At 39.9% G+C, this 24,455-nt stretch overlaps 4 protein-coding genes across 5 annotated transcripts; 3 read left to right on the forward strand and 1 right to left on the reverse strand.

Annotated features, from left to right (window-relative positions):
- Positions 1 to 3,315: 3,315 nt before the first annotated feature.
- On the forward strand, positions 3,316 to 7,677 carry LOC128740818 (uncharacterized protein K02A2.6-like). Its single transcript, XM_053836383.1, has one exon. It carries the CDS (start codon positions 3,316 to 3,318, stop codon positions 7,675 to 7,677), a length of 4,362 nt encoding a protein of 1,453 aa, XP_053692358.1.
- An 8,088-nt stretch (positions 7,678 to 15,765) lies between these two features.
- LOC128742732 (thioredoxin-like protein 4A) lies at positions 15,766 to 16,407 on the reverse strand. Of its 2 annotated transcripts, XM_053839179.1 has the most exons (3): positions 16,244 to 16,392; positions 16,115 to 16,165; positions 15,766 to 16,050 (listed from the first exon to the last, which is right to left on the reverse strand). In XM_053839179.1, exons 1-3 carry the CDS (start codon positions 16,287 to 16,289, stop codon positions 15,815 to 15,817), a joined length of 333 nt encoding a protein of 110 aa, XP_053695154.1. In that variant the 5' UTR covers positions 16,290 to 16,392; the 3' UTR covers positions 15,766 to 15,814. The 2 variants fall into 2 exon arrangements, with proteins under 2 accessions (XP_053695154.1, XP_053695153.1); XM_053839178.1 differs by having other exon boundaries at positions 15,766 to 16,165; positions 16,244 to 16,407.
- A 1,155-nt stretch (positions 16,408 to 17,562) lies between these two features.
- On the forward strand, positions 17,563 to 21,514 carry LOC128744578 (leucine--tRNA ligase, cytoplasmic). The gene is made up of 4 exons (XM_053841693.1): positions 17,563 to 17,719; positions 17,792 to 19,782; positions 19,848 to 21,190; positions 21,250 to 21,514. Exons 1-4 carry the CDS (start codon positions 17,717 to 17,719, stop codon positions 21,456 to 21,458), a joined length of 3,546 nt encoding a protein of 1,181 aa, XP_053697668.1. The 5' UTR covers positions 17,563 to 17,716; the 3' UTR covers positions 21,459 to 21,514.
- Positions 21,515 to 22,984: 1,470 nt separating this feature from the next.
- On the forward strand, positions 22,985 to 23,722 carry LOC128740820 (trypsin 5G1-like). The gene has a single exon (XM_053836384.1). The coding sequence runs from the start codon at positions 22,985 to 22,987 to the stop codon at positions 23,720 to 23,722; it is 738 nt and encodes a 245-aa protein (XP_053692359.1).
- The last annotated feature ends 733 nt before the right edge of the window (positions 23,723 to 24,455 follow it).

A 24,455-nucleotide genomic window follows, 5' to 3' on the forward strand; every position in this document is an offset into this window, starting at 1 on the left:
TGAGTCGTTCTAGATTGTAAAGGGTGTTCAATAAGTTCGAATACACTTTAAAAATGTGTTTTTATTGCAGCACCCGCCCTTTGTGCTTTATGACGAGCTTGATGTTTCACAAAAGAATCACACGCGGCACGCACCTGGTCCATGGATATCTCGTCCCAGATCTTAGAAATGAGCTTTTTAAATTGGTCACTTTATGTTCGCTCTGCTTGGTCAGCATGTACGACCATACATAAAAGTCCAGAGGATTAACATCCGGGGAGCTGGGAGGCCACAAAGTCTTATCGAGAAAATCAGTCAAATTCTCCCGACACCACGCTCCGCGGACGCGGACGATATTCTCCGTGTGGGCCGGTTCGCCGTCCTGTTGAAAAACGTAATGATCTTTCGTAGAGGTCACGAATTGCCGTGGCCACAACCACAACCTTCTCCAGAACCTAGGTCTTATAATACGCGGCGTTGATTTACCCATATATTAGAGATGGTCCCGAAAAAAAAAACAGAAAAAAACCCGAACCCGTCGGGCTGGGTTCGGGCCCAGATCGGATTCGGCTTTGGAAAATATGAAACCCGACCATCTCTATCGTATAAAACTCAAGTCGTCTTTTACACGTTAGCGCCAACCTAACATTTCGATTCAGGATGAAGCAAAAAAGGCGAAAGTTTCTGTTTATTTTGAGCAAAAACAGTCTACACGTCTACAAAGTTCAGAAGGTAGCGAACTGGAATGACAAACAGAATATGGTGGTCAACACTCGCGTAAGGAAGCTGTACAGGAAGTGGCTCACAAACATACATCAAGTCCAACACCAAACACGTAGGTAAAGTTTAACCCAAATCAGAAAGGTTCAAATTTTGTCAATGTCCTACTTCACGTCGAACTGCTGAAATATGAATATGCTTTCAAAAGTGTTTAAAGTTCCACAAACATTTCAATGGAAACTGGTGACCTTCCACCGAAGAAAACACAATAAAAGTCAGACCGCACCTTATCGAAACAAGTCCTTTCGACAAGTGTTCCTCACAAAAGCAGGAGGGATAAAACAATTGTCTCTGAAATGTTCAGCTTAGCCGGCCAAATTCTAGACTAGCTCTGTGTCCTATTTGTGCTTGTAGCGTGTGGTGCATATTTGCATATGAGAAATCAACACGTGCGAGTTACACGTCTCCCAACTTTCCAGGCAACAGGCTTTATTCACTTTGCACCAATTCGTTGCTGCATGCTACACACTACAAAATAGATCAGTCGAAAATTAAGAATTTGCACCTCTTAGGAGTTTAGGATTTACCAAAAGATCAAAACCTTTCAGGCCTTTTCTGCTGGCAAGACGAAATGAGTTGGTTCATAGTTTTTTTTTACTGTGCAGCTTGCTACCAACACCACCGCTGGTGTAGTACCTTGCTGAATCGAAAAACTTTCTGATGGCATTCAACATTTTATCCTTTAGTCGACAGAACGTGCAATGCACTGCATTGCATGAAAAGATAGTTTTCGGTGCCAAACATTGCCTTGTAGGTACATACTTTTCGAAAGCGGGTAGATATGGATACATCTCATCTCGTCTCGTGATCCATATCATTATGCACGCCCCACTACGAAGGTGTCCCGGTTACTGGCTGCCAGCTGCTGTATCTTTTTTCTCTCTCGTAAAAACTTTTTTATTCAATTTTCCCGTTGTCAAACTTTTAGGTTGTTTACTAAATTGTATCATGAGGCACTCAGGGACAATACACTATCGTCGTTTGGTTCACGAAGTTTGATCAATTCCAGTTTAATAAATCAAGACAATGTGATGAACAATATCAATATTGTCATAGTAAATATTAATTCAATTTCTAAGCTATAAGAATGCTAACTAATACCAATCCAATCTAATCTAAGTCGGTTCTCTGTAAAATTTGTATCTATAATAATCTTTGAACGATTTAAACCTTCGTGTTTGCGGTTTGATATTTCTCAACAAACAATTTAAGTTGAAATTCTATCGAATCGAAGCAAAAAGACCGGCTCTCGGCTCCCATGGGAGGCATCCGGTGTAAGGTGCCATTTCCTATAGGTTTCTTTACTGGACGTGCTACCCTGGCTCGGTAGAATGCTTGAGTACGAATAGCAATATTTAAATAATCATTAGGTATTGTGTGTGCTTTAGCAATTTCACATCTGAATAATTAATGGTCGAGAGATATTCCACGCTTGATGCTCTGCCGCCTCTCGTTTATGCTACACTATATCGACATACGTAGAACTCTCCTGTATATGTAGCAGGATAAGTAAGTACACACGTGGTTTTCGATTTCATTTCTCTTTGTATAGGGTTGCCACCACCGGAATGGAAATCGATTGCAGCATCCGGCTTTGCACACTCTGCCGCAGCAGTAAGCGACGTCAGCAACAGGCAGAATATACCTAGACAGGCTTTCACCTCCGCCGGCAATGATTCTGATGTTGATCGGGTACTTGATGCTATGCCACAATCTTGATATTCAATGCTTTTGCATTTGCAGCTTTTACACTAACGATGCACTACGGTTAGTAGGTACTCGTTTGTTACGGGTTTTCTGTGTTCTATAAAGTGCGACCCGTGAGGCGAGACGAGCTGGAACCGATCGATACGGCAAAATGCGTTCGAGCATATAATGCAAGGGTAATTCTACATCTTCGGTTGGCGTTTTCACGGGATATACCTATGCATCTTCAATGATACTACAATGTATAAATTCTCAGTTAATGGCATTGCAACTGGCATAATAGTAATATTTCTTTTTCTAAAACTGCAAAAAAAAACTCACATAATAATAATTATTTATTTACAGAGGATTTTGTAGCAAAGGTTCTGGAATTACCAAAACAACGGTATATAGTCTTATTGAAGTATAACACTCAAGTTTAAGCTGTTCGCGAAAGTCTGCGAGAAAAGTCACTGTGTTTAAAGTGGTGATAAAAAATTTTCACAAAACAAATTGTTATGGTATTTGCTAGCCCCTCGTACAAGTCAGCCATTTTTATACCAATCTTATAGCAACTGATTATTCTTGAACATTCATGTATTCTGTATCAGTACTTTGATGTGAATAGACCATCTTAATAAAGCTGTTTTAATCGTTCGATCGCGTTTTACTAAATCTAAAACATGGTGTCAGAAGTTCGCGTGTGCTTCTAGAAGTTGATTTCGGCGTCATTTGAAGAAAATCGCGAAACAAACTTGTGAAAACACGGAATTTCGGTAGTGACTTTGAAAAAACATTAAGTGCGCAATTGTAGACGCCATTTTGTTTTTCGACTCGAAGTGAAAAAGTAGTTTGGAGTGCCTCATAAAAATGGATCCAAACCAGTTTAAAATGTTTCTGGAGCACCAGACAAATTTGTTTTCGCAGCTGCTCCAAGGTATGCAAGCTTCAAGCAAGCAGACTGCCGCACAAGTGCAGACGCAGGCTCAATCAGCAGTGCAAAGACCGAGCGCATCCAGTATCCAGGTACCGCAGCCATCGCCGCTAGTTGTAGAAGGTGACATGCGTGAGAATTTTGAATTCTTTCAAAAAAGCTGGAAGGATTACGCGAAAGCTATCGGTATGGACCGGTGGCCAGTCGAGGAAAATTCGCAAAAGGTCAGTTTTTTATTATCAGTGATTGGAGAAACTGCGCGTAAGAAGTACTTTAATTTCGAATTGACGGAAGCAGAGAAGGCCAACCCAGAAGCCGCACTGGAGGCAATTCGTTCAAAAGTGGTTACTAAACGGAATATTATAGTCGACCGGCTTGACTTTTTCTCTGCCGTTCAGAATACGAATGAGTGTATCGACGACTATGTGTCTCGATTAAAGAATCTTGCTAAAATTGCGCAACTCGGACAGCTGGAGACTGATTTGATTACCTATAAGGTCGTTACTTCCAATAAATGGAAAAAAATGCGTGCAAAGTTGTTGGGCATTGAAGATGTTACGCTGTTGAAGGCGATAGACACGTGCCGCACAGAAGAAATAACATCCATTCGCTGTCTAGAACTCTTCACCGAAACATTAGATGTGGAGGTAAATAAAATCGAAAAAAAGAAAACTCGTCTACGGAAGCAAGCTCAGCGCTGCAAGTTTTGTGGGGACAAACATGATTTTACGAAAGGTTCGTGCCCTGCATTAGGAAAGCGATGCCACCGCTGCAAGGGTAAAAATCACTTTGAGCGAGTGTGCAAGGCTAGTAACACGTCGAGAAACCGCAGAACGAAAAGGGTAAAGGAAGTAAAAGATGAATTCGAGCAAAGTGCGTCTAGTGAAAATGATACATCTTCCAACGAGAGTGACACCGAATGCGAAATCGGGAAGATATGCGACAATTCTAACAAAGGAGGAAGTGTTTTAGCAGAACTGGATTTAAAATTTTCCCAGAAATGGAAAAAGGTTCAGTGTGAGGTAGATACCGGTGCGAACACGAGTTTGATTGGTGTGGACTGGTTGAAGAAACTTAGTGAATCTGAAAATGTGAAAATACAGCCGTCTACACTTCGTCTTCAGAGTTTCGGAGGTTCTCCAATTAACGTGCTGGGTCAGGTAAAAATCCCTTGTCGCAGAAAGGGTCGTAGATTCCGATTAGTTCTGCAAGTCGTAGATGTAAATCATCGTCCACTGCTTTCAGCAAAAGCGTCACGAATGCTGGGCTTCGTAAAATTTTGCAAATCGGTTGTATTCGGTAGTGCCAATGCCAATCTGTCATCAGAAGAATTATTTAAAGTTTACAGAATTGAAGCACGGAAAGTAGTTGAGAAGTATAGCGAACTTTTCCGCGGTTACGGCAAATTTGCTGGAACAGTATCACTTGAAGTAGACTCTAACGTTGTTCCATCAATCCAGTCTCCACGCCGTGTGCCAATCGCCATGCGGGATAAGCTACAGAAAGAGCTAGAGTCATTGGAGAATGATGGGATAATTGTCAAGGAAAAAATGCACACAGAATGGGTAAGCAACATAGTTATCGTTCAGCGGGCAGGACCTGAATCAGAAAACATCAGAATCTGTCTTGATCCAATTCCTCTCAACAAAGCGTTGAAGAGACCCAACCTTCAGTTTAATACGCTAGATGAAATACTCCCTGAACTAGGTAAAGCAAAAGTATTCTCCACCGTGGATGCCAAAAAAGGTTTTTGGCATGTTGAGCTAGACGAAAACAGTAGTAAACTCACCACATTTTGGACACCGTTTGGACGATACCGTTGGACGCGCTTGCCATTCGGTATTTCGTCAGCTCCAGAGATTTTTCAGATGAAGCTTCAAGAAGTAATTCAAGGTTTAAGTGGTGTCGAATGCCTAGCAGATGACCTGCTGGTATTTGGAAGTGGTGATACTCTCAAGGAAGCTCTTGAAAATCACAATAAGTGTTTACAGAAACTGTTCCAATGTCTCGCGGAACAAAACGTTAAACTAAACAAATCGAAACTGAAGCTTTGCCAATCGTCGGTAAAGTTCTACGGTCACGTACTAACAGACAATGGTCTACAGCCAGACGAATCAAAAATTTCCACTATCCAACATTTTCCCGTTCCCCTGAATCGCAAAGAAGTACATCGTTTCGTCGGTATGGTGAATTACCTGAGCAGGTACATTCCAAACCTGAGTGCTAACTTGACTAATCTTCGTAAACTGATATCGGAATCGGTTACCTGGAGTTGGGGGAAAGCAGAAGACGACGAATTTGAATGCGTTAAACGCCTTGTGTCAGATGTTAAAACGTTGCGGTACTACAATCCAAAAGCCCCACTGGTTATCGAATGCGACGCTAGTTGCTTTGGACTTGGAGTTGCGGTATATCAAAATGAAGGTGTGATTGGATACGCTTCGAGGACACTCACACCTACTGAACGTAACTATGCACAAATTGAAAAGGAGCTGCTCGCAATCTTATTTGCCTGTGTTCGCTTCGATCAACTCGTAGTGGGAAATCCGAAGGTAACTATTAAAACCGACCATAAACCTCTAATCAACGTATTTCGCAAACCGTTATTATCAGCACCAAGAAGACTTCAACATATGTTGCTCAACTTGCAACGTTATAATTTGGAAATTAAATTTGTTACGGGCAAGGACAATGTTGTGGCCGATACGTTGTCTCGAGCGCCGTTCGACGACAAAGAACTGAAAAAGGACTTCAAAAAGCTTAATATATACAAAGTGTTTCACGATGTTGAGGACATACAACTTTCACGTTTCTTGAATGTCTCCGATAGTTGTCTAGCTGAAATAAAAAAAGAAACGGAACAAGACTATACTCTACAAATGGTTGCAGAGTTTGTGCGACGAGGATGGCCCAAGTCCATGGTTCATCTTCCTGATGCAACTAAAATTTATTTTAACTGTCGCAGCGAATTGTCTACTCAGGACGGCATAGTTTTTCGAGACGATCGAATAGTTGTTCCCTACAAGATACGAAGAAAACTAATCGAAAAATGTCATACTAGTCACAACGGAACTGAAGCAACGTTGAAGTTGGCCAGAGCAAATCTCTTTTGGCCAGGAATGAGCAGCCAGATCAAAGATTGGGTCAAACAATGCAACGTGTGTGCTAAGTATGCTGCATCACAGCCTAATCCTCCAATGTTGAGCCATGGAATACCGGTCTATCCATTCCAACTTGTTTCAATGGACGTCTTTTTCTGTGAATATCAAGGAAAAAATCAGAAATTCTTGGTAACAGTCGACCATTACTCCGACTTCTTCGAAGTTGACATTTTAAAAGATCTAACACCTGAATCAGTCATCGCTGCCTGCAGAAAAAATTTTGCCCGTCACGGTAAACCACAACGAATTCTTACTGACAATGCTACGAATTTTATAAACCAGAAAATGGCAAGTTTTACAGCTGAATGGGACATAGAACACATCACGTCAGCACCACACCACCAGCAAGCAAATGGTAAGTCCGAGGCAGCAGTAAAGATCGCAAAACGTTTGCTGAAAAAGGCAGCAGACACAAACACGGATTTCTGGTTTGCACTTTTGCACTGGCGAAATATTCCTAACAACGTCGGCTCAAGTCCAGTGGCACGTCTGTTTTCCCGATCTACACGCTGTGGAATTCCTACTTCAGCAGCTAAATTGCTCCCGAAAGTTGTTGAAAATGTACCCGCTTCAATCGAGAACAACAGAAGGAAAACTAAACTGCACTACGATAAGAAAACACGAAACCTACCTATTCTACAAACTGGCTCACCTGTTTTTGTTCAACTCAATCCTGAGACATCAAAGCTGTGGACTCCGGGGAAAATTACATCTTGCCTAAGCGATCGATCTTATGTGGTACAAGTAGATGGAGCAAACTATCGCCGAAGCCTGAAACACCTTAAGCCGCGTAAGGAACCTGATACGTCGCCCGACCGTTCTTCGCCGAAGAAAAGTTTTTTTGTACAACCGGGAGAAAATCTAAACCGTAGTGATTCTTCCTGTGTAAACAACAATTTGGACTTATCGCCGGACTTTCAAATGGATGTTTTGCACTCGTCGCCTGCTTCGATGGACTATCTGCCGTGTCAGTCACCAAGGTTGCCAAATATTCCGAATCTTGCTCCGAATGTATCTGCTACTGCGCCATCTGGATGTCAATCGCCAAAACCTGTTTCTGAACAACGGGAATGCAGACCAAAAAGAGCGTCACGTTTACCAGTTAAATTTGATGATTATCAAGTTGAGTTCAAATAGCTTTTTCTTAGAGTAGGGAGGATGTTATGGTATTTGCTAGCCCCTCGTACAAGTCAGCCATTTTTATACCAATCTTATAGCAACTGATTATTCTTGAACATTCATGTATTCTGTATCAGTACTTTGATGTGAATAGACCATCTTAATAAAGCTGTTTTAATCGTTCGATCGCGTTTTACTAAATCTAAAACACAAATAACGAGTTAAACAGTTACAAATTCAAGAATACATATTTAATTTTACAAAAAAAAAAACAAGTGGAGCACGTGACCCACGGGAGGCGTTCAACAAACACTGTGCAACCCATTCTTTGTGTGATTGTTCAGAACTTTCAATAAGAAAAGGTTCCATGTTAGTTTCGACATTGACGCCAAAAAATAAAAACAGGAAATCTTTTCAAATAAAAACTTTTCTGGCAGCTAAACTGTTCAGCGCAGGTTCAAAGGCTTTTCGATAAAAATTTTCGAAGAAACGCGGCTCAGTTCAGTGTGTCGACAAATATTCAGCCCAGTGAGTGAGAATCTCGTTCAAACACAACACTCGACACGAGTTGTGGAGTGTTGTGACACATCTCCTTTCAAAAAATTGAATGGGAATTGCAAAAAATCTAGCCCACGTTCAAAAATCAGAAGAGTTTTGTTCCTCACAAGGCCGTACGTTAGGAGGGTTTTCTTACAATAAGACTTCGAATGTAGAAGAAAACATTTGCCACTACACTAAAACAGCTTGCAATGATAAAAATCATATACCTAGCAAAGTAACAATGTAATCAAAACTATTATCTTGTGTTTATTATCATAAAAGCATGAGCTTTCGTGTCTTCAGAATACCTGACTCTTCTATGAAAACGTGATAGACGGTACATTTCAACATGCGTCATGATGCAGAAATTTCCAGTGTGCAGAACTTGAGAAGAAATGATTCGTCATTGATTCTGTAAATTTCAAAAGCAGTGTTTTATTTGAAACAAAAATTCTGCTAATGAATATGTATTCTCTATGTTCAGATTGGCAAGAAGAAAGTAGTAAATCAATTTCTAAAAACCGAACCCTTGTTTCGGATCCAAAAAATGGTTCCGAAATTGGGCTCTCTGACAAAAAAGTAGACTGCATTAACTTTTTGTCGGAAATTCCAATTTCGGAAGCAGTTTTTGAGCACAAAACAGAGGTTCTGTATTAAAAAAAAAATGTATTCACTACATTTTTCTTACCAATCTGAATAAAGCGAATATATTTTCATGAACAGAATTCCTGTTTAAAACAAAAAAAACTACTTTTGAAATGTACAAGATCAACGACGCCTCAATTTACTTTAACAAACTGTTGAACATTTCAAAAATGTCCAGCATTATCGAATTGTATCTACTTTCGCAGTTCTACGTCAGCCCAGCGTTCGGGCCTCTAGGCACAGACCTTCATCTACGATCTACAGATCTCGGGAGAAGAGCTCGGGTTCGAATCCGGTTATAATTGGCTTCCAGTATAGCTTGGCTCGATCCGCGGATCCTCCGGCTTAGGTAAAAAGCAAAGTTAAACAAACAATAATAATCGCTGCTTCATTAATGACACTTCTTTACCTAATTTTCCGCTAATTCCCCTTCACTATTATGGTGTATTTTAAAAAATACAAGCCTGAAAAATGAATATTGTCAAATTTTTTTGTTGAACTATCGGTTATTACAACGAGCAGAACCAGAACGAAATGAGTCTCGTTTCCAATGCCGCTCAGTATCGCATCAAAATACACGTTTCATTATTGGCATACTTCCCATCGAATTTTATTACCAAACTTCGCACAGAACTCACAAAACTAAGCGGAGAATTATACATGAGGCTTTCAGGATAGCCAGTATTCAGTATTTGAAAAAAAAAAAGGATTCTGTGATGTCAGTTTCGTTTCAAAAAGAATAAAAATGATTTAGGTATGAAATTTGCCAAAAACGATTCGTGTCAAAAATGAGACGTGCTAAAATCGAACTGATACTGTATATACACATTTCAGTACATTTAAACATTTAATTTTTTTTATTTTGGACTAAATGACTCAAAAATTTTTCAATAGAAAAGGCCATCTGAGAAAACTGAATCAATGAACACTTAGAAAAACTGAGATGGCCATTTAAAACCAATAAGAAACCGAGCTCAATCGTGCTAACCTAAAATTATTATTCCATTGCCTAATATTCCAACCGTTAACTGTATTTTCCGTAACCGGGTTGAAATTCCGATGGAATTAGACTTCGTACATTTTAGTTCGACAGGTATCAGCATCTTTGGCTCGAGCAGCCCGTGCCTCGTTCGACAAACTTTGTAGTTAACTGTTCATTCGTCCGGTGAACGCCTTAGCGAGCACACGTCTAAATTAGTCGAGCAAGTCAAAAGAAAATTTCCACGTGTTTTTTAAGATTTCTATATTTAAATCATTATTTGTGAATCTCTATCAAAAGTTGGTTTAAATACTACTGGACCTAGACAGGAAGAACCGTATAATCATGGCGGAAGGTGGCGGAGGAGGAATTCCTCCCGATAAAAGAGGTCAAGGTGCTACTGAAAAGAATCAAGACAAAATGGACACTACACAGGAGAAGCCATCTTATCTCTATTCGCAAACAGACATGGCGCCATATAGGCTTTATGTGGAAATGTTGGACAATACAAGCCGAATCAATAAATTTTCATTGGGATCAGTATTACGAAAAATGGAAAAATATAGAAACAACATTACGGATATGAAATACATGGGAAATAACAAGATTATCATTTTCTGCGATTGCTGGCAACGTGCAAATTCAATGGTTGTCGACCCACTGTTCAAAGAGAGAGGTTATAAAATCTATATCCCGCGTCATCTACTGTGTATAACAGGTGTTATTGGAGGCATAGCAACAGATATCAGTTGTAACGAAATTCTCAATGAGATTGAAAGCAATGTTCAAGTCCTTGAAGTATACCGTTTGAATAGATGGATAAATGATAGTATTGGCAAAGTGCCATCGACACGAGTCAGTGTAACGTTCAGAGCTAAAGTGCTACCAGAAAAAATCAAATTGTTCGGGATTCCAGTAAAAGTTCAGCCGTACGTCCGGAAATTAATCTTTTGCGACAACTGTCATCGGTTTGGCCACGGAAAGGCTAATTGCAAAGCAAAAACACGCTGTGACACATGCTCCCGGGTACATGACACCACTACCGAAATATGTCTATATGAGGTAAAATGCCTACATTGCAAAACATCTGATCACCGTACTACTGACCCAGGCTGCCCTGCACGACAGAAAGAAAAAAGTATAAAATCAATGATGGCAAGGAAAAATCTGACCTACGTAGAAGCAAAGGAGATGCTAGCACTTGTACCCACCAACAATTTCTACGATGTATTAGCCAATTACGAAGAATTTCCTAACGTGTCTGAAAGTTATGCATCTAAAGCAGGTTCGAACACGAAAAGCAATCAGAACTATCAGCAACCCCGCTCGTCTACAAATAAGCTACCAAGTGCAACTGGAGCAAAAAGGAAGAGACCCGAAGACACACAACATAACATGCAAACAGAAACTACAACTAACGTCCGTGGGACCGCATTAAATAACCCTCACAGTACTACAGAAAAAGAGCGATGGGAAGAAAAGTATAACAAAATGGCTGCGGAAGCAGAAGAAAAAGCACATCGAGCCGTACAAGGTGATCTGATGAGTTTTTATTCGGCACTCTTTCAACTCCCCGAGGTAAATGATTCGATAAAAGAAAAAATTAAAGAATGTTCCAAAAAATTTTTTAAATTTGACCGCGTGATTAACTAATCTTACATTCTTAAACTCAGATACCCACTTGTAATCATTAATTGATAGATCTATAATATTTTTTACGATGGCTGATTTCAGCATTTTGCAGTGCAATATACAAAGTCTGGCAAAGCACAAAGAAGAACTATTCAGAGTATTACAAATGGGTAACTATTCTGCTGCCTTCGTTTCTGAAACATGGACCAACACTGATTTCGAAAAATCAAATAAATATCATATTCCTTACTACCACGAATTTTTTAAATCCAGAGAAGACAGTTACGGCGGATGCGCACTGCTTTTAAGGCAGGAAATGGGATACAATATAATTAATCTTCCTACACTCTCGGAAGCGACGCAAGCTGTCGCCATAAAAGTGTACTCATTAGATATAGTTCTGGTTTCCGTATATATAACACCCTCAATTACAGTGAAAGCTTTAGAAGAAGATTTAAACAAAATTTTTAGCACAATCAAACATCACAAACAAATCATACTAGGGGGAGACTTCAACGCGCATCATTGCGCGTGGGGTAATAACTTCAACGATACGAAAGGCGTAGTGGTCATGAACATTATCAATGACTACAACGTAATCCTAATAAATGATAGCTCAAAAACCTATATTCCAATCCAAATAAACAGGAATTCAACAGCAATAGACTTAACCTTGTGCAGCCCAAACATACTGTCCAAACTTTCGTGGGAAACATTAGACTATGGAATAGGTAGTCATCACGTTCTGATTAAAATTACTTACAGTACTAGTGTAACAGTTGAACAGAAATGGGTTTATAATCGTAAAAAAATAAATGACGAAATTAGGAATATTAATTCAGATAACCACATTCGTATTGAAGATTTTCAACAGATAGTAAGCAACATACATAAAAAGAACAGAATCCGTAACAAGTATACTCCGAAACATTGGTGGACAGACGAAGTAAGTGCGGCTTGGAATGACAAAAACTCTGCAAGAGCGGCTTTCAATAAATTATCAACAGTTGAAAATCTCATTGTTTTCAAAAGGAAACAGGCTTTATTTAATAGATTGAAAAAACAAGAGCGAGCAAAAAGTTTCAAAGAATTTGTAGAAGACATTAACCCTTCGTTAACCACAAGCGAACTTTGGTATAAAATAGGAAAATTAACTGGAAAATCCAAAAAGAAAATTACAAATAACATACTATATGAGGATTCATCGTTAGCAAACAAATTTTTGGATAAAAATTTTGGTCCAGACGATCCAACATTTTTAATAGCTTCTAGTAGATATTTTACAATTCCTCATGATCTGTTAACTGCTAATCAATTTGATGAAATTATTCATAAGAAAAAAAAGAAATCTGCTCCTGGAGAAGACAAAATCAGTTACCAGCTACTAAGAGAACTGAGTACTGAAGCAAAACTTAAAATAGTACAACATCTGAATAATGTCTGGAAAAATTGTTATTTACCCTTATCTCTTAAAACAATAAAAGTAATAGCTATTGAAAAGCCAGGCAAAGATCCGTCAAGTATAGACAGCAAAAGACCAATATCTTTAGTTCCAACTCTTACCAAAATTATGAATACAGCCGTACTACAAACACTCACAAGTCATTTAGATGAAATGAAAATAATTCCTAGTACATCCTTCGGTTTTCGCAAACACTCTTCTACGACTACCTGTACGAATTTTCTTATAAATACTATTAAACAACACAAAAGGGATAAATTCGAGACTATGGTAGTATTCCTAGATTTGTCAAATGCCTTTAATGCAATACAAACAAATCTGCTAGTAAACAAACTATTTGAATACAAAGTTCCAGATGCGGTATGTCTCTGGATTTCCCAATTCTTGAAAAACAGAAAAATCACATTCAGTATGAAGAATAGTAAAATTGAAAGATTTGTATCAAACGGTCTACCGCAGGGAGATGTGTTATCACCCACGCTTTTCAATATTTATACTGCAGTACTACATCAGATTGCTGATGAGGATACAGTACTTGTACAATACGCCGATGATTTCGGAATCATAATAAGAGCAAAGTGTCTACGTCTTTTAGAAATAAAAGTTCAAAGTGTTTTAGATAACTTTGTACAAGAGTTGGATAAATTAAATTTTAAGATCAATCCACAAAAATCAAAAATAGTCTTATTTAATGGTAGCAATAGAACTATACCATTAAAAATAAATAATGTGATTGTAGAAACAGTCAAATCTCATGTTTACCTAGGGATAACAGTAGATCGCTTTTTAAATTTCAGCGGTCACATAAAAAATACAAAATCAAAAATAACAGAAAGATTGAACATGCTTAAGGTCATCAGCAGCGTTAAACAAGGAGCACATCCACAATCTATGATAAGTATATACAAATCTATTATCCGTAGTGTACTTGACTATGGTGCATCAATCTATAATAATGCTAGCAAATCTAGTAAACAAATGTTAAAAACAATCAACAATCAATGCCTCCGTAGAATTACGGGCTGCACCAGAACTACTCCGCTGAATTCATTAATGGCCATAGCTGCTACTCCTCCATTAGATATAAGACAACATTTTATTACAAGCAAAGAAATTGCGAGATCAATTTATTTCCGAGATAAAATAGCAGATCAACTACATCTTATTGATGAAAACACTAACCATGTCAAACTTTCATACACCGAATCTATTTTCATTTCAGAGAAGTCTATTCTGAAGAATATATCCCCACTAGTAAGGACCAATCCAAACTTTAAAAAAATTGACATTGTTCATAAATTAGATTCATTACTAACATCGAAAAGAAACACTAACCCAATGCATCTCAAGCAACTCACATTATTCGCTATGAACGGCAGATACAAAGGAAGATGTCAAGTTTTTACCAACGCATCGAAAGAAAACATTACTTGCGGAATAGGAATTTACACAACCTACAATAAAAAACGATACTCATTTAAATTAGAAACAGAAACGTGCATAACAACTGCGGAAATAATTGCAATTGACACCGCACTGTCATATATTGAACAAGATCAAATAACCAACGCTGTAATATATACGGACTCCAAATCTGCTTGTCAAATTATAGATTCCGGGCAATATGAAAAACAGGTTCCTTATCTAATTTTTAATATTATTAGAAAAGCCGCAACATGGAATGTTGCATTTCAGTGGATTCCAAGTCACACTAACATCAAAGGAAACGATGTCGCTGACATACTAGCAAAACACGGTCTTACTGAAACCAGAACTATAGCTAACCAGATATTGATAAAAGACGCGTTTTGTAAGTTCGAAACTGACATGTTTGCTAAAACTAATTCGTGGTATAAGGATTATGCAGATACTAAGGGTAAAACCTTCTATCAATTTCAGCCAAACTTCGAAAAAGTAGCCTGGTTCTTTAACAAAAATATAAATAACGAAAATACGAGGCAGCTAAATAGATTGATTACAGGCCATGATTGGTCCAAATATTGGAAATTTAAAATGAAATTAGTGGATGATGAAAACTGCGAAACATGTAACGTACCCGAAACCGCTGAACATGTTATATTGCACTGCAATAAATTTGAGACCATCCGTCGGAAATATTCTTACAATTTAGTGTATAATACTTTAACATCTTTATTCCAAAGTAAAAATCTTCATCATTTTGACGAAATCTGCAAATTTTTAAAAGAATGCAAAGTGGATATTTGATTTTGGTTAGCCCAATACAAGAAAATAGCAATAATTAAGATATTAGTTACGAAAGATTGCCAATAAAAATGAATCTAAGCCTAGACAGTGCTGTCACAAAACACCACAGGGCATTATAGTCATAGTCACTCGGCCCTTACCAAGAACTGTCCGATGACAGTTCGAACAGAGTTGAAGAAGAAGAAGAAGTAGTTAACTGTTATCAACAATAGCGTAGATTGTGCTACCAGCCGAGACTTGTTAAGCCAGAGTCGTACCTCAAGTTCAAATTTGAGTCTGTAATTCCACATGCAATTTAATAAAAATAGAAAACTTTTTCAATTAAATTCTACTATTTCTGTTTATTCGCGACAATAGTAGAATTTATTTGGAAGTTTTATTTTTTTTAAATAGCAGGTTCCGTATTCTACTAAGGTGCTTCAAGAACTTTAGTTTAAATTCCACGCCACCGTTTTTACTTTCTTCTGTGATGGAATAGATGTGGCACAAAGCTCCTAAGAAAACATTACCGACTAGTGCTCCACAAATTTGAAAAACTAAACTGCAGTTAAACGTGGTTAAACTATGTTTAAAAAGTCGAAATAATCTTTTGAAATGCTCATTGAAAATTGTTGCATAAGTTATTAATTTATATATTCGCACAGTCAAATTCTATATACTATAGTAAAATTTTAATATCTATATTTCGTAGAGTAATCCTTAGGAGATACCACCAAACCCCGCCCTTTCCGTGCACCTCGATAGACCGTTTCGATGATGTCAATCATTTCCTGCTTGTCTTCCAGGGGCCAGTTAATTTTGTTATTATTACCGGTTCCTAAATCGATCATAATGTGCTTATTCCGGAAGAAGAACATTACCGTGCAGGGATCGTACAATTCGTACATTTTATTAAAGTCCGGAACCTCTGTAATGTCCACCAGATAAATGACGGCAAAGTTTTTCACCTTTTCCGCTATGCTATACATCACCTCGTCCATCTTCATGCAGGTAGGGTCCCAATCGTGGCCAAATCGGATAACCTATGGTGGAATAGAACGAAATCAGAACGGTTAGATGCTTTGACGATTTAAAAGTAAAGCACTGTAACTGAAACTTACCACGACACGATCTTCTTCGGAGAGAATAGCCTGGTCTACCTGCCATCCGTTATGTAAATGTGCCAGCATATACGACATTTTGGAAGAGTGTTTTTTAACGTTTTCCTGATAATAATTTTAAAACTTAAAGATTCAGTTTCGAACGTTTTATAGACAAGCACAGTCCCACAAACAGGCGAGAGGCGAACAAAACGTAAACAAAACAAATCATTCAAAAACAGCGATTGCTGTTGCTCAAAATTGACAACCTACCCGAATCCGAAATCCTGAACCGTATAGGGCTGGGAGAAATTTTCAAGCAAACTGCTTTGAAGGCTTTTCGAGCAGTCTAGAAAAATTACAAGCTTGCTTATAAAGGTGTATGCTTGGGCGAATGTACTCCAGTACCCCATCATATACGAACTAGTATGTAGGGTATCCAACGTATTTTGGACCCCCTCAGCAGCGGTATATAATTTGGACACTGACAGCAAAATCAAATGCAAGTGTCCAAATTATGTACAGCTGCTGATGGGGTCCAAAATAGGTTGGTTACCCTAGGTTCAGTCAACATGTTCGTCTGTGTGAAAAATTAAGGCAGAAGAAGATGTTTTGTATGAAATTTGCTCATCTTTTAATGTAAAAAATATCCGGTTATATATGCTCACATAAGTACACGGGATTCCTGGTAGCCGCCTTAAAATACTCCATGGACAACGTTTCAACAGGGCCCAAGTCCAGCATGCAAATAAACCGAGTAAAGGTTCTTTTTTCAGGGCTTGTGATGGGTGCAATGCTTTTGTCGCCAATATCTCAGCACATGCGAAAAAGAAACAGCAAGTCATTGCATACGTTTCACTCGACAATGTTGTCAGCAAATTTACCTATCAAGCGGGCGCTTTTTATGCAATAGTGCCATTCGTTAAGTCGACTGTCAAACACCGTTCGTTAAGATTAGGGATAGCACCCCGCTGTCTTTTTTGTATTCTGTTCGAGCCGAGATTCCAGCAAAACAGAACCCTTACCTAGACCCTTACACGGTTTAAGGCTGGCTAATATGTCACTGTATTAGTGGTTTGTGCACATCGGGAAAGGATTTTTTATGGGAAAATTTTTCTATAGAGGAAAACAAATTGCGTAAACGTGCGGCGAAGCGTGCATAAGATAAATGTAAGCAATCTGTAGTAAAATATTGGTCGTCAGTTTGCAAAATTAACTACCGAGTCACAACAGTGGACATTATACCCTAGATTGCAAAAAATCGAGCAGTTCAGCTCGTGCCGAGCGCGAGTCTGCTTGTCTCTAGCCAAAGGAAATCGTTATCCAATGTCAACGTCAGCGGTTGCGTGTGTTTCGGTTTCGGTGCCGAATTTTCATTGTCGAGAATTTTAAGTTGATTCCATGTGGTAACAGGCTGCTTAATTTCATTTGAAAATTTGCGTGAGCCTGCAAAAGTGATCTGTTCGAATCAAAGGAAACTAACCATACGTAACAATGGTAAGTTTAGCTTGTTCACTAGGTGATTCAGCTGATGAAATATCACTGATTGATAATGCACATCCGTTTTAGGCGACGGAACGAAAAGGTACTTTTAAGGTAGAATACCTCCAGAAAATCGAACGGGAGATGCAAGAGCGCTGGGAAAAAGAGAGGCTACATCAAAACGATGCCCCGGAGACTGGGAGGAAAAATTCCGATGATAAGTTTTTGGTTACTTTTCCTTTTCCGTACATGAACGGCAGATTGCATTTGGGTCACACCTTTTCATTGTCCAAGGCGGAATTTGCGGTGCGTTACCAAAGGCTGAAAGGGAAGCAGGTCTTGTTTCCATTCGGTTTTCATTGCACCGGTATGCCAATCAAAGCTTGTGCCGATAAACTTAAACGTGAGATGGAAGACTTTGGATGCCCGCCGGTTTTTCCAAGGGATGATGAAATAATTGCTGTTGTTGAAGAGAAAGATGTGATTCCGAAGGATAAAAGTAAAGGAAAGAAGAGTAAAGCTGTGGCAAAAACGGGCGGGGCCAAATACCAGTGGCAGATTATGCAAAGTCTAGGTCTCTCTGATGAAGAAATTAAGAAGTTCGCTGAAACCGATCACTGGCTGGAGTACTTCCCACCGCTGGCCATTCAGGATTTGAAGTCTGTAGGGTGCCACATCGACTGGAGGCGCACGTTTATTACGACGGATGCCAATCCCTTTTTCGACTCGTTCGTTCGATGGCAGTTTAACCATTTGAAGGCACGGGGAAAGATCATGTACGGTAAAAGGCATACAATATTTTCGCCTAAGGACGGACAACCCTGCATGGACCATGATAGATCTTCCGGAGAAGGTGTTGGGCCACAGGAATATACGCTTATAAAGATGAAAATTACTGGCAAGTTGCCGACTAAGCTGGCCGGCTTGAAAACATCCGTCTACTTGGTTTGCGGTACGCTAAGACCGGAAACCATGTACGGTCAAACGAATTGTTGGGTACATCCGGACATTAAGTATATCGCGTTTGAAACCACTCGCAACGGAGAGGTTTGGATATGCACGAGGCGAGCCGCTAGGAATATGGCCTATCAAGGTTTCACTGCTGTTGAAGGTGAGGTGAAAGTAATTGCTGAATTAGTGGGACAAGAAATTCTCGGTTTACCTCTGTCTGCTCCATTGACTCCGAATAAAATTATTTATACGCTTCCGATGTTATCTATTAAGGAGGACAAGGGTACCGGTATTGTTACTTCGGTTCCTTCCGATTCTCCAGACGACTACGCTGCTCTAATGGATTTACAGAAGAAGGCAGCATTCCGCGAGAAGTATTCGCTTACGGATGAGATGGTTCTGCCATTCCAACCAATTCCGATTATAGAGGTTCCCGGTTTGGGTAAACTTAGTGCCGTTACTGCGTGTGAAAAATTGAAAATTCAAAGTCAGAATGATCGCGAAAAGCTGACAGAAGCTAAAGAGTTGGTCTATCTAAAAGGATTTTACGATGGCATTTTACTGGTGGGTGAACATGCCGGTAAAAAAGTTCAAGATGTTAAAAAGGATCTCAAAAAGTATCTCGTCGACCGAAACGAGGCGGACGTTTATTATGAACCGGAAAAGACGATCATTTCCCGTTCGGGAGATGTTTGCGTTGTAGCTCTCTGCAATCAATGGTATCTAAACTACGGGGAGCAAAGCTGGCAGAAGGTTACCACCGATCATTTGAAGACAGTGGAAGTGTTCCACGATGAAGTGATGCGGAACTTTGAGAACTGTCTCGATTGGCTGCATGAATATGCCTGCTCGCGTACATACGGATTGGGTACGAAGCTTCCATGGGACGAACAGTGGCTGATTGAGTCCTTGTCGGATTCTACTATCTACATGGCGTTCTATACGGTTGTCCACCTGCTGCAAGGTGGTTCCTTCCGAGGAGAGAAGCCAAGTCCGCTTGGTATTACACCGGCGGATATGACTGCTGACGTTTGGGATTACATTTTCTTTAGTGATGCAAAACTGCCGGCCGGTAACAAAATTAAAGCGGAACATTTAGAGCTAATGAAGAAGGAGTTTAACTATTGGTAAGTTAGGGTTAATTTTTTTATTTTACTAGAGCCAAATTTAGAACAACACTGTCTTTTTACAGGTATCCGGTAGATCTTCGCGTTTCGGGTAAGGATTTGATACAAAATCATTTGACGTTTTTCTTGTATAACCACGTTGCCATTTGGCCAAACGATGCATCTAAGTGGCCTCAAGGAATACGCTGCAATGGGCACCTGTTGTTGAATTCGGCTAAAATGTCCAAGTCGGAGGGTAATTTCCTAACGCTTTACGAAGCGATTGCCACCTTTAGCGCCGATGGCACGCGGCTCTGTCTGGCCGATGCCGGCGACAGCATCGAAGATGCGAACTTTGTTATTAGCACTGCGGAAGCAGGCATTCTAAGACTGTACACTTTTATCGAATGGGTTAAGGAAACGCTGGCTTCGAAATTTGCACTGCGAAAGGGAAAGCAGGACGACTTTAACGATAGTGTTTTTGTCAGCGAAATGAATTTAAAAACTAAGGAAACGGACGAATTCTATCAAAAGATGCTTTTCAAAGAGGCTCTCAGAACAGGTTTCTTTGAATTCCAATCGGCACGAGACAAGTACAGAGAATTTTGTGGATCCGCTGGAATGCATGTAGATTTGGTAGTGGAATTCATCCGTCGACAAGCATTGCTGATTGCTCCGATCTGTCCTCACGTTGCGGAACATGTTTGGGAGTTGCTCGGCAATAAATCCAGCATAATGAAAGCATCCTGGCCACAGGTTGGAGCAATTGATGAAAGTAAAATCAAATGCTCTGCATATCTGTTGGATGCCGCTCATTCGTTCCGTTTGAATTTGAAAAGTATGTCTCAGGTTAAAGCTAAAGCTGGGAAATCTGCTCCTCCGGTAATGAAACCGACTGACGCCACCATTTGGGTAGCGAAATCGTTTCCACCCTGGCAGTCTTGCGTGCTGGACACAATGCGAGAGCTGTTTGAAAAACAAAAGGGTCTTCCGGACAACAAGCAGATTGCGGTTGAGCTGGGCAAAAAAGAAGTTTTGAAAAAATACATGAAACGTGTGATGCCCTTTGCGCAAATGATACGAGAACGCGTTGAATCCGCGGGAGGTCCGGGAAAAAGTGCGATGAATGTTACGTTGGACTTCGATGAGTGTGAAGTATTGCAGAAAAACATTGACTATTTGAAGAATACACTCGAGCTGGAATCGCTGGGTGTTAGGTTTACTGACGAACCGGATGCGCCGGAAAAAACGAAGGAAGAAGTTCGTCCTGGTGTTCCTTTCATCGTGTTTACGGTGAAACCCTGCGTAGCAGTTACATTAGAAAATCCGGTTGAACGTTCAGGACTTTTTACTGTTAATCTAAATTTGGCAGAAGGCGATACGAGTAAAACCTTTAAGGAAAAACTGGCGAAACAACTCGGATACAAAGGTATATATATCGTCTAGGATTTCTATAGCAATTTTAGTTTATGTGGTTTATTATTGTAGCCGATTTAAATGCTTTGGATATCTTGCGATATCAAAATCCGGTAATGGGACCACGGAAACTGCCTGTTTTCCAGGATTACCGTAGTGGAAAATTGAGCCTAGAGGATGGAACACTTAGTATTGATGCGAATAAGAAAGAAGTCTTTTTGTCAACTGGAGCAGCACAGAACTTGAGTATTGGAACGGATTTTATTTATGTTATAAATTGAGCAAAACTTGGTGATGAGAATCGGTAATTACGATGTTGGCCTGCCGAAGGTTTAAATTTGGTGGAGATTATTGTTTGATCACATTGTTTCCCTGTTTCGCTGTTTTGACGTAGGACTAAGTCTTACGATAAGGTAAGATTATAAAATTAAAAATAGTGGAAAATTGGTCAGTTTTTGAACGCTAATAACTTTTGTTTGTTAACGGATTAACAAGCTCTAGCCGTAGCCCTCTAGCTCTAGTTCAAACTCAAGTCCAAGCCCAACGCAAGTTCAAACTCAAACTCAAACCCAAGCTCAAACTCCAAGTTTTGTCGCAAAAACTTCTAGGTTATTTTTCTTGAAAAGTTAATAGAGCCAAACGTGAGCTCTTCGATGGAATTGGCATTAATTTATGCAACAAGCAAACGAGTAGATGCAGATTTATTGATTGAAATTGACATCGAAGTTTACTAAAGCTTTCTCTTGTTATGCAGTATCTCAAGTCACTTCAAATCGGCATGCCTTCTTCTCTAAACCAACTCTTAACAGTGCTCGGATCTGCATAGACTCCGATCGACTCCCCCAGTGCACAACCTTTGCTCCATGATATTATGCCGGCGAGTTGACCATCACATGTTAGCGGTCCTCCAGCGTCACCGACGCAACCTTCCCGCAGTGGTGTCCCTGCGCATAGCATCGTCTCGGTAATTACCGACGGTTGTAACCTCTGCGCGCAGAAATCCTTATTTATGATTGACACCTTAGCAGTGCGCAGTCTGTAATCAGCTTGCCAACCACCGTCGGGTGATGTCCACCCGTATCCGGCTATTAGGCAGCTTTTGCCCACGAACAGCGGTTCAGTAGTTGCTTTCAGTTTTATAGTTGATATAACTTGAGATTTACTAAAACTTCTGCTCATTTTGAGTAGCGCAAAATTGTAGTCCTTGGTGGCGGCATTGAACTTGGGATGAATGAGAACGACCTCAACGGTTGAAGTTTCTCCTCCTCCGTTGGCGTAATCCGATCCCAGCCGAACGATAATATCATGTGGTTTTATCCCGTTACTTAAGCAAAAGGCGGTTGTTAGTACCGTGTCATTCTCCAGTAAAACTCCTCCACAAAACGGGCCCGTCTGTTTCGTTGATAATGAAACTATCCAAGGTACCGAGATGACTAACTCGATGTTGCCTCCAACGACGCCGTGGACTGCTCGTATAATTTTCAATACGATCAGAAGAACTGACGACAGGCGCAGTTCGAATTTTAGAAGCATTTTGATTTTTCTGTGAAGCTCGATTTACTAAACCTTTATTTTTTAACAGTAAATTTTAATACGGCCTGTGGTAGATCAAATTGAAAATCAGACACGCATTATAGCCTATCAAATGATAAACGGGCTTGAAGCTATATAGTCTAGAAGCTGTATTTGCTAACACTGTTTGAAGGTCAACTTAATAAAGAATACAAATTGTGAGATGAACAGGAGGAAACTATTATCTGGATGGACGATTCGATGCTGTTTCGATTTGTTGCTGGCCGCAGGTCTGATGGTTCAATCATCTGCGGCCGCCTTGTGGTGGATGCAATCCAGTAGTAGAATAATCGGCGGTAAATTGGATAAAATAGAAAATAATCCCTGGTTGATATCGATATCTAGTCGTGAATTTGGAGGACATTTTTGCGGTGGTTCCTTGCTCACCCCTTCATGGGTTTTTACAGCGGCGCACTGTTTGAATGATATAAAGTCTCAGGAGGATCTAGTGGTGCGAGCTGGATCAGACAACAAGAATTCCGGGGGAGTAATGCGAAAGGTGAGACGTTTTATAAAGCATCCCGATTTCGAGCGTGCTTCACCACTGGATATGGACTATGGGCTCATAGAGACACGGAGACCGTTTGAACTAGGTCCAAAAGTAGCTGCTATTCAATTAGCCAGTTATGAGCATCCTCTACGTATTGACCAACAGTGTAAAATCGCCGGTTGGGGCTTAACGAAAGATCCAACACAAGAACATCGACCGTTGAAAAGTGCCATCGTGAAAATAGGAAGCATTGAAGACTGCAGGAAGAAATACTATCCAGAGGTAATTACGAGCAATATGATCTGTGCTGGAGGAGGTGGCAACGATGCTTGTCAGGGAGACTCAGGTGGTCCAATTGTTTGCAATGACATGCAATTCGGAGTCGTTTCTTGGGGGAGAGAGTGCGGCTTAGCTGATTACTATGGCATCTACGCTAGTGTTTCAGTTGTTCGGAGCTGGATTTTTGACTATGTTGGTGTTTGATGGATTCAGTTGATTGTTGTTCCTGTTTAACATAACAGCTAGGAGTTTCGCTAAGAATATGGAACTGTTTTTTAATTTATTATTAGCTGAGTATCCCGTTTGGTTCAGGGCTACCCTCCTTTTCTCCTTTTCTTTCAGCCACTTGTACATCAACTTTGGTTCCGGAAATTCTAATAAGGCAAAAAATAAAACCCTTTTGCTCCTTTTTGACTATTCTGCCAGCTTTGTCGACTGTCCTTTTTTCGTTCCTCAACCAGTAATGCATGTTTTGTTTTGTAATAGAATGAAAGAAAAATCAAAACAATTTTCATAATTAAATTCTACTACCTATTTATGTTATTTCCACAGATACGCATTTCGCTTACGACTTGCAGGCTTCATCACTGTCTGTTTTCGAACTACAGACACTGATCAAGTCGCAGGTAGAATGCGTATCTGTCGATATAAAATTGGTAGTGAAATTTGATTGCGAAAATAGTTGCGTCTTTTCCTTTGGGCATGAAATTGCGAAGGCAACTAAAAAAGAGCGTACAACGTAGCAGATTATGCACTACTACGGATTTTCGGTCACGCGATTGGTCAAGGCGACGCTGGATCGAGTAATGTGTGTTGTTCGAGTATCAGGGGTAGTCTCGAGTCCTTTTGAATCTCGAAGAAGGTTACGGCAAGGTGATGGGCACTCATGTTTGCTGTTCAACATCGCTTTGGAGGGTGTGATAAGAAGAGCGGGGAA

The sequence above is a fragment of the Sabethes cyaneus genome, chromosome 3 (genome assembly GCF_943734655.1).
Source record: "Sabethes cyaneus chromosome 3, idSabCyanKW18_F2, whole genome shotgun sequence".
In the NCBI taxonomy this organism is placed as follows: Eukaryota; Metazoa; Arthropoda; class Insecta; order Diptera; family Culicidae; genus Sabethes; species Sabethes cyaneus.

Bases quoted from the DNA above. Each gene is read 5' to 3' on its own strand.
- LOC128740820 (XM_053836384.1), top strand. From the start codon at position 22,985: ATGGTTCAATCATCTGCGGCCGCCTTGTGGTGGATGCAATCCAGTAGT.
- LOC128740818 (XM_053836383.1), top strand. From the start codon at position 3,316: ATGGATCCAAACCAGTTTAAAATGTTTCTGGAGCACCAGACAAATTTG.
- LOC128742732 (XM_053839178.1), bottom strand. From the start codon at position 16,321: ATGTCGTATATGCTGGCACATTTACATAACGGATGGCAGGTAGACCAG. The intron at 16,166-16,243 runs GTAAGTTTCAGT...ATTCCACCATAG, and splicing joins CCGAAGAAGATCGTGTCGTG to GTTATCCGATTTGGCCACGA.
- LOC128744578 (XM_053841693.1), top strand. The intron at 19,783-19,847 runs GTAAGTTAGGGT...GTCTTTTTACAG, and splicing joins AAGAAGGAGTTTAACTATTG to GTATCCGGTAGATCTTCGCG. The intron at 21,191-21,249 runs GTATATATATCG...TTATTATTGTAG, and splicing joins GAAACAACTCGGATACAAAG to CCGATTTAAATGCTTTGGAT.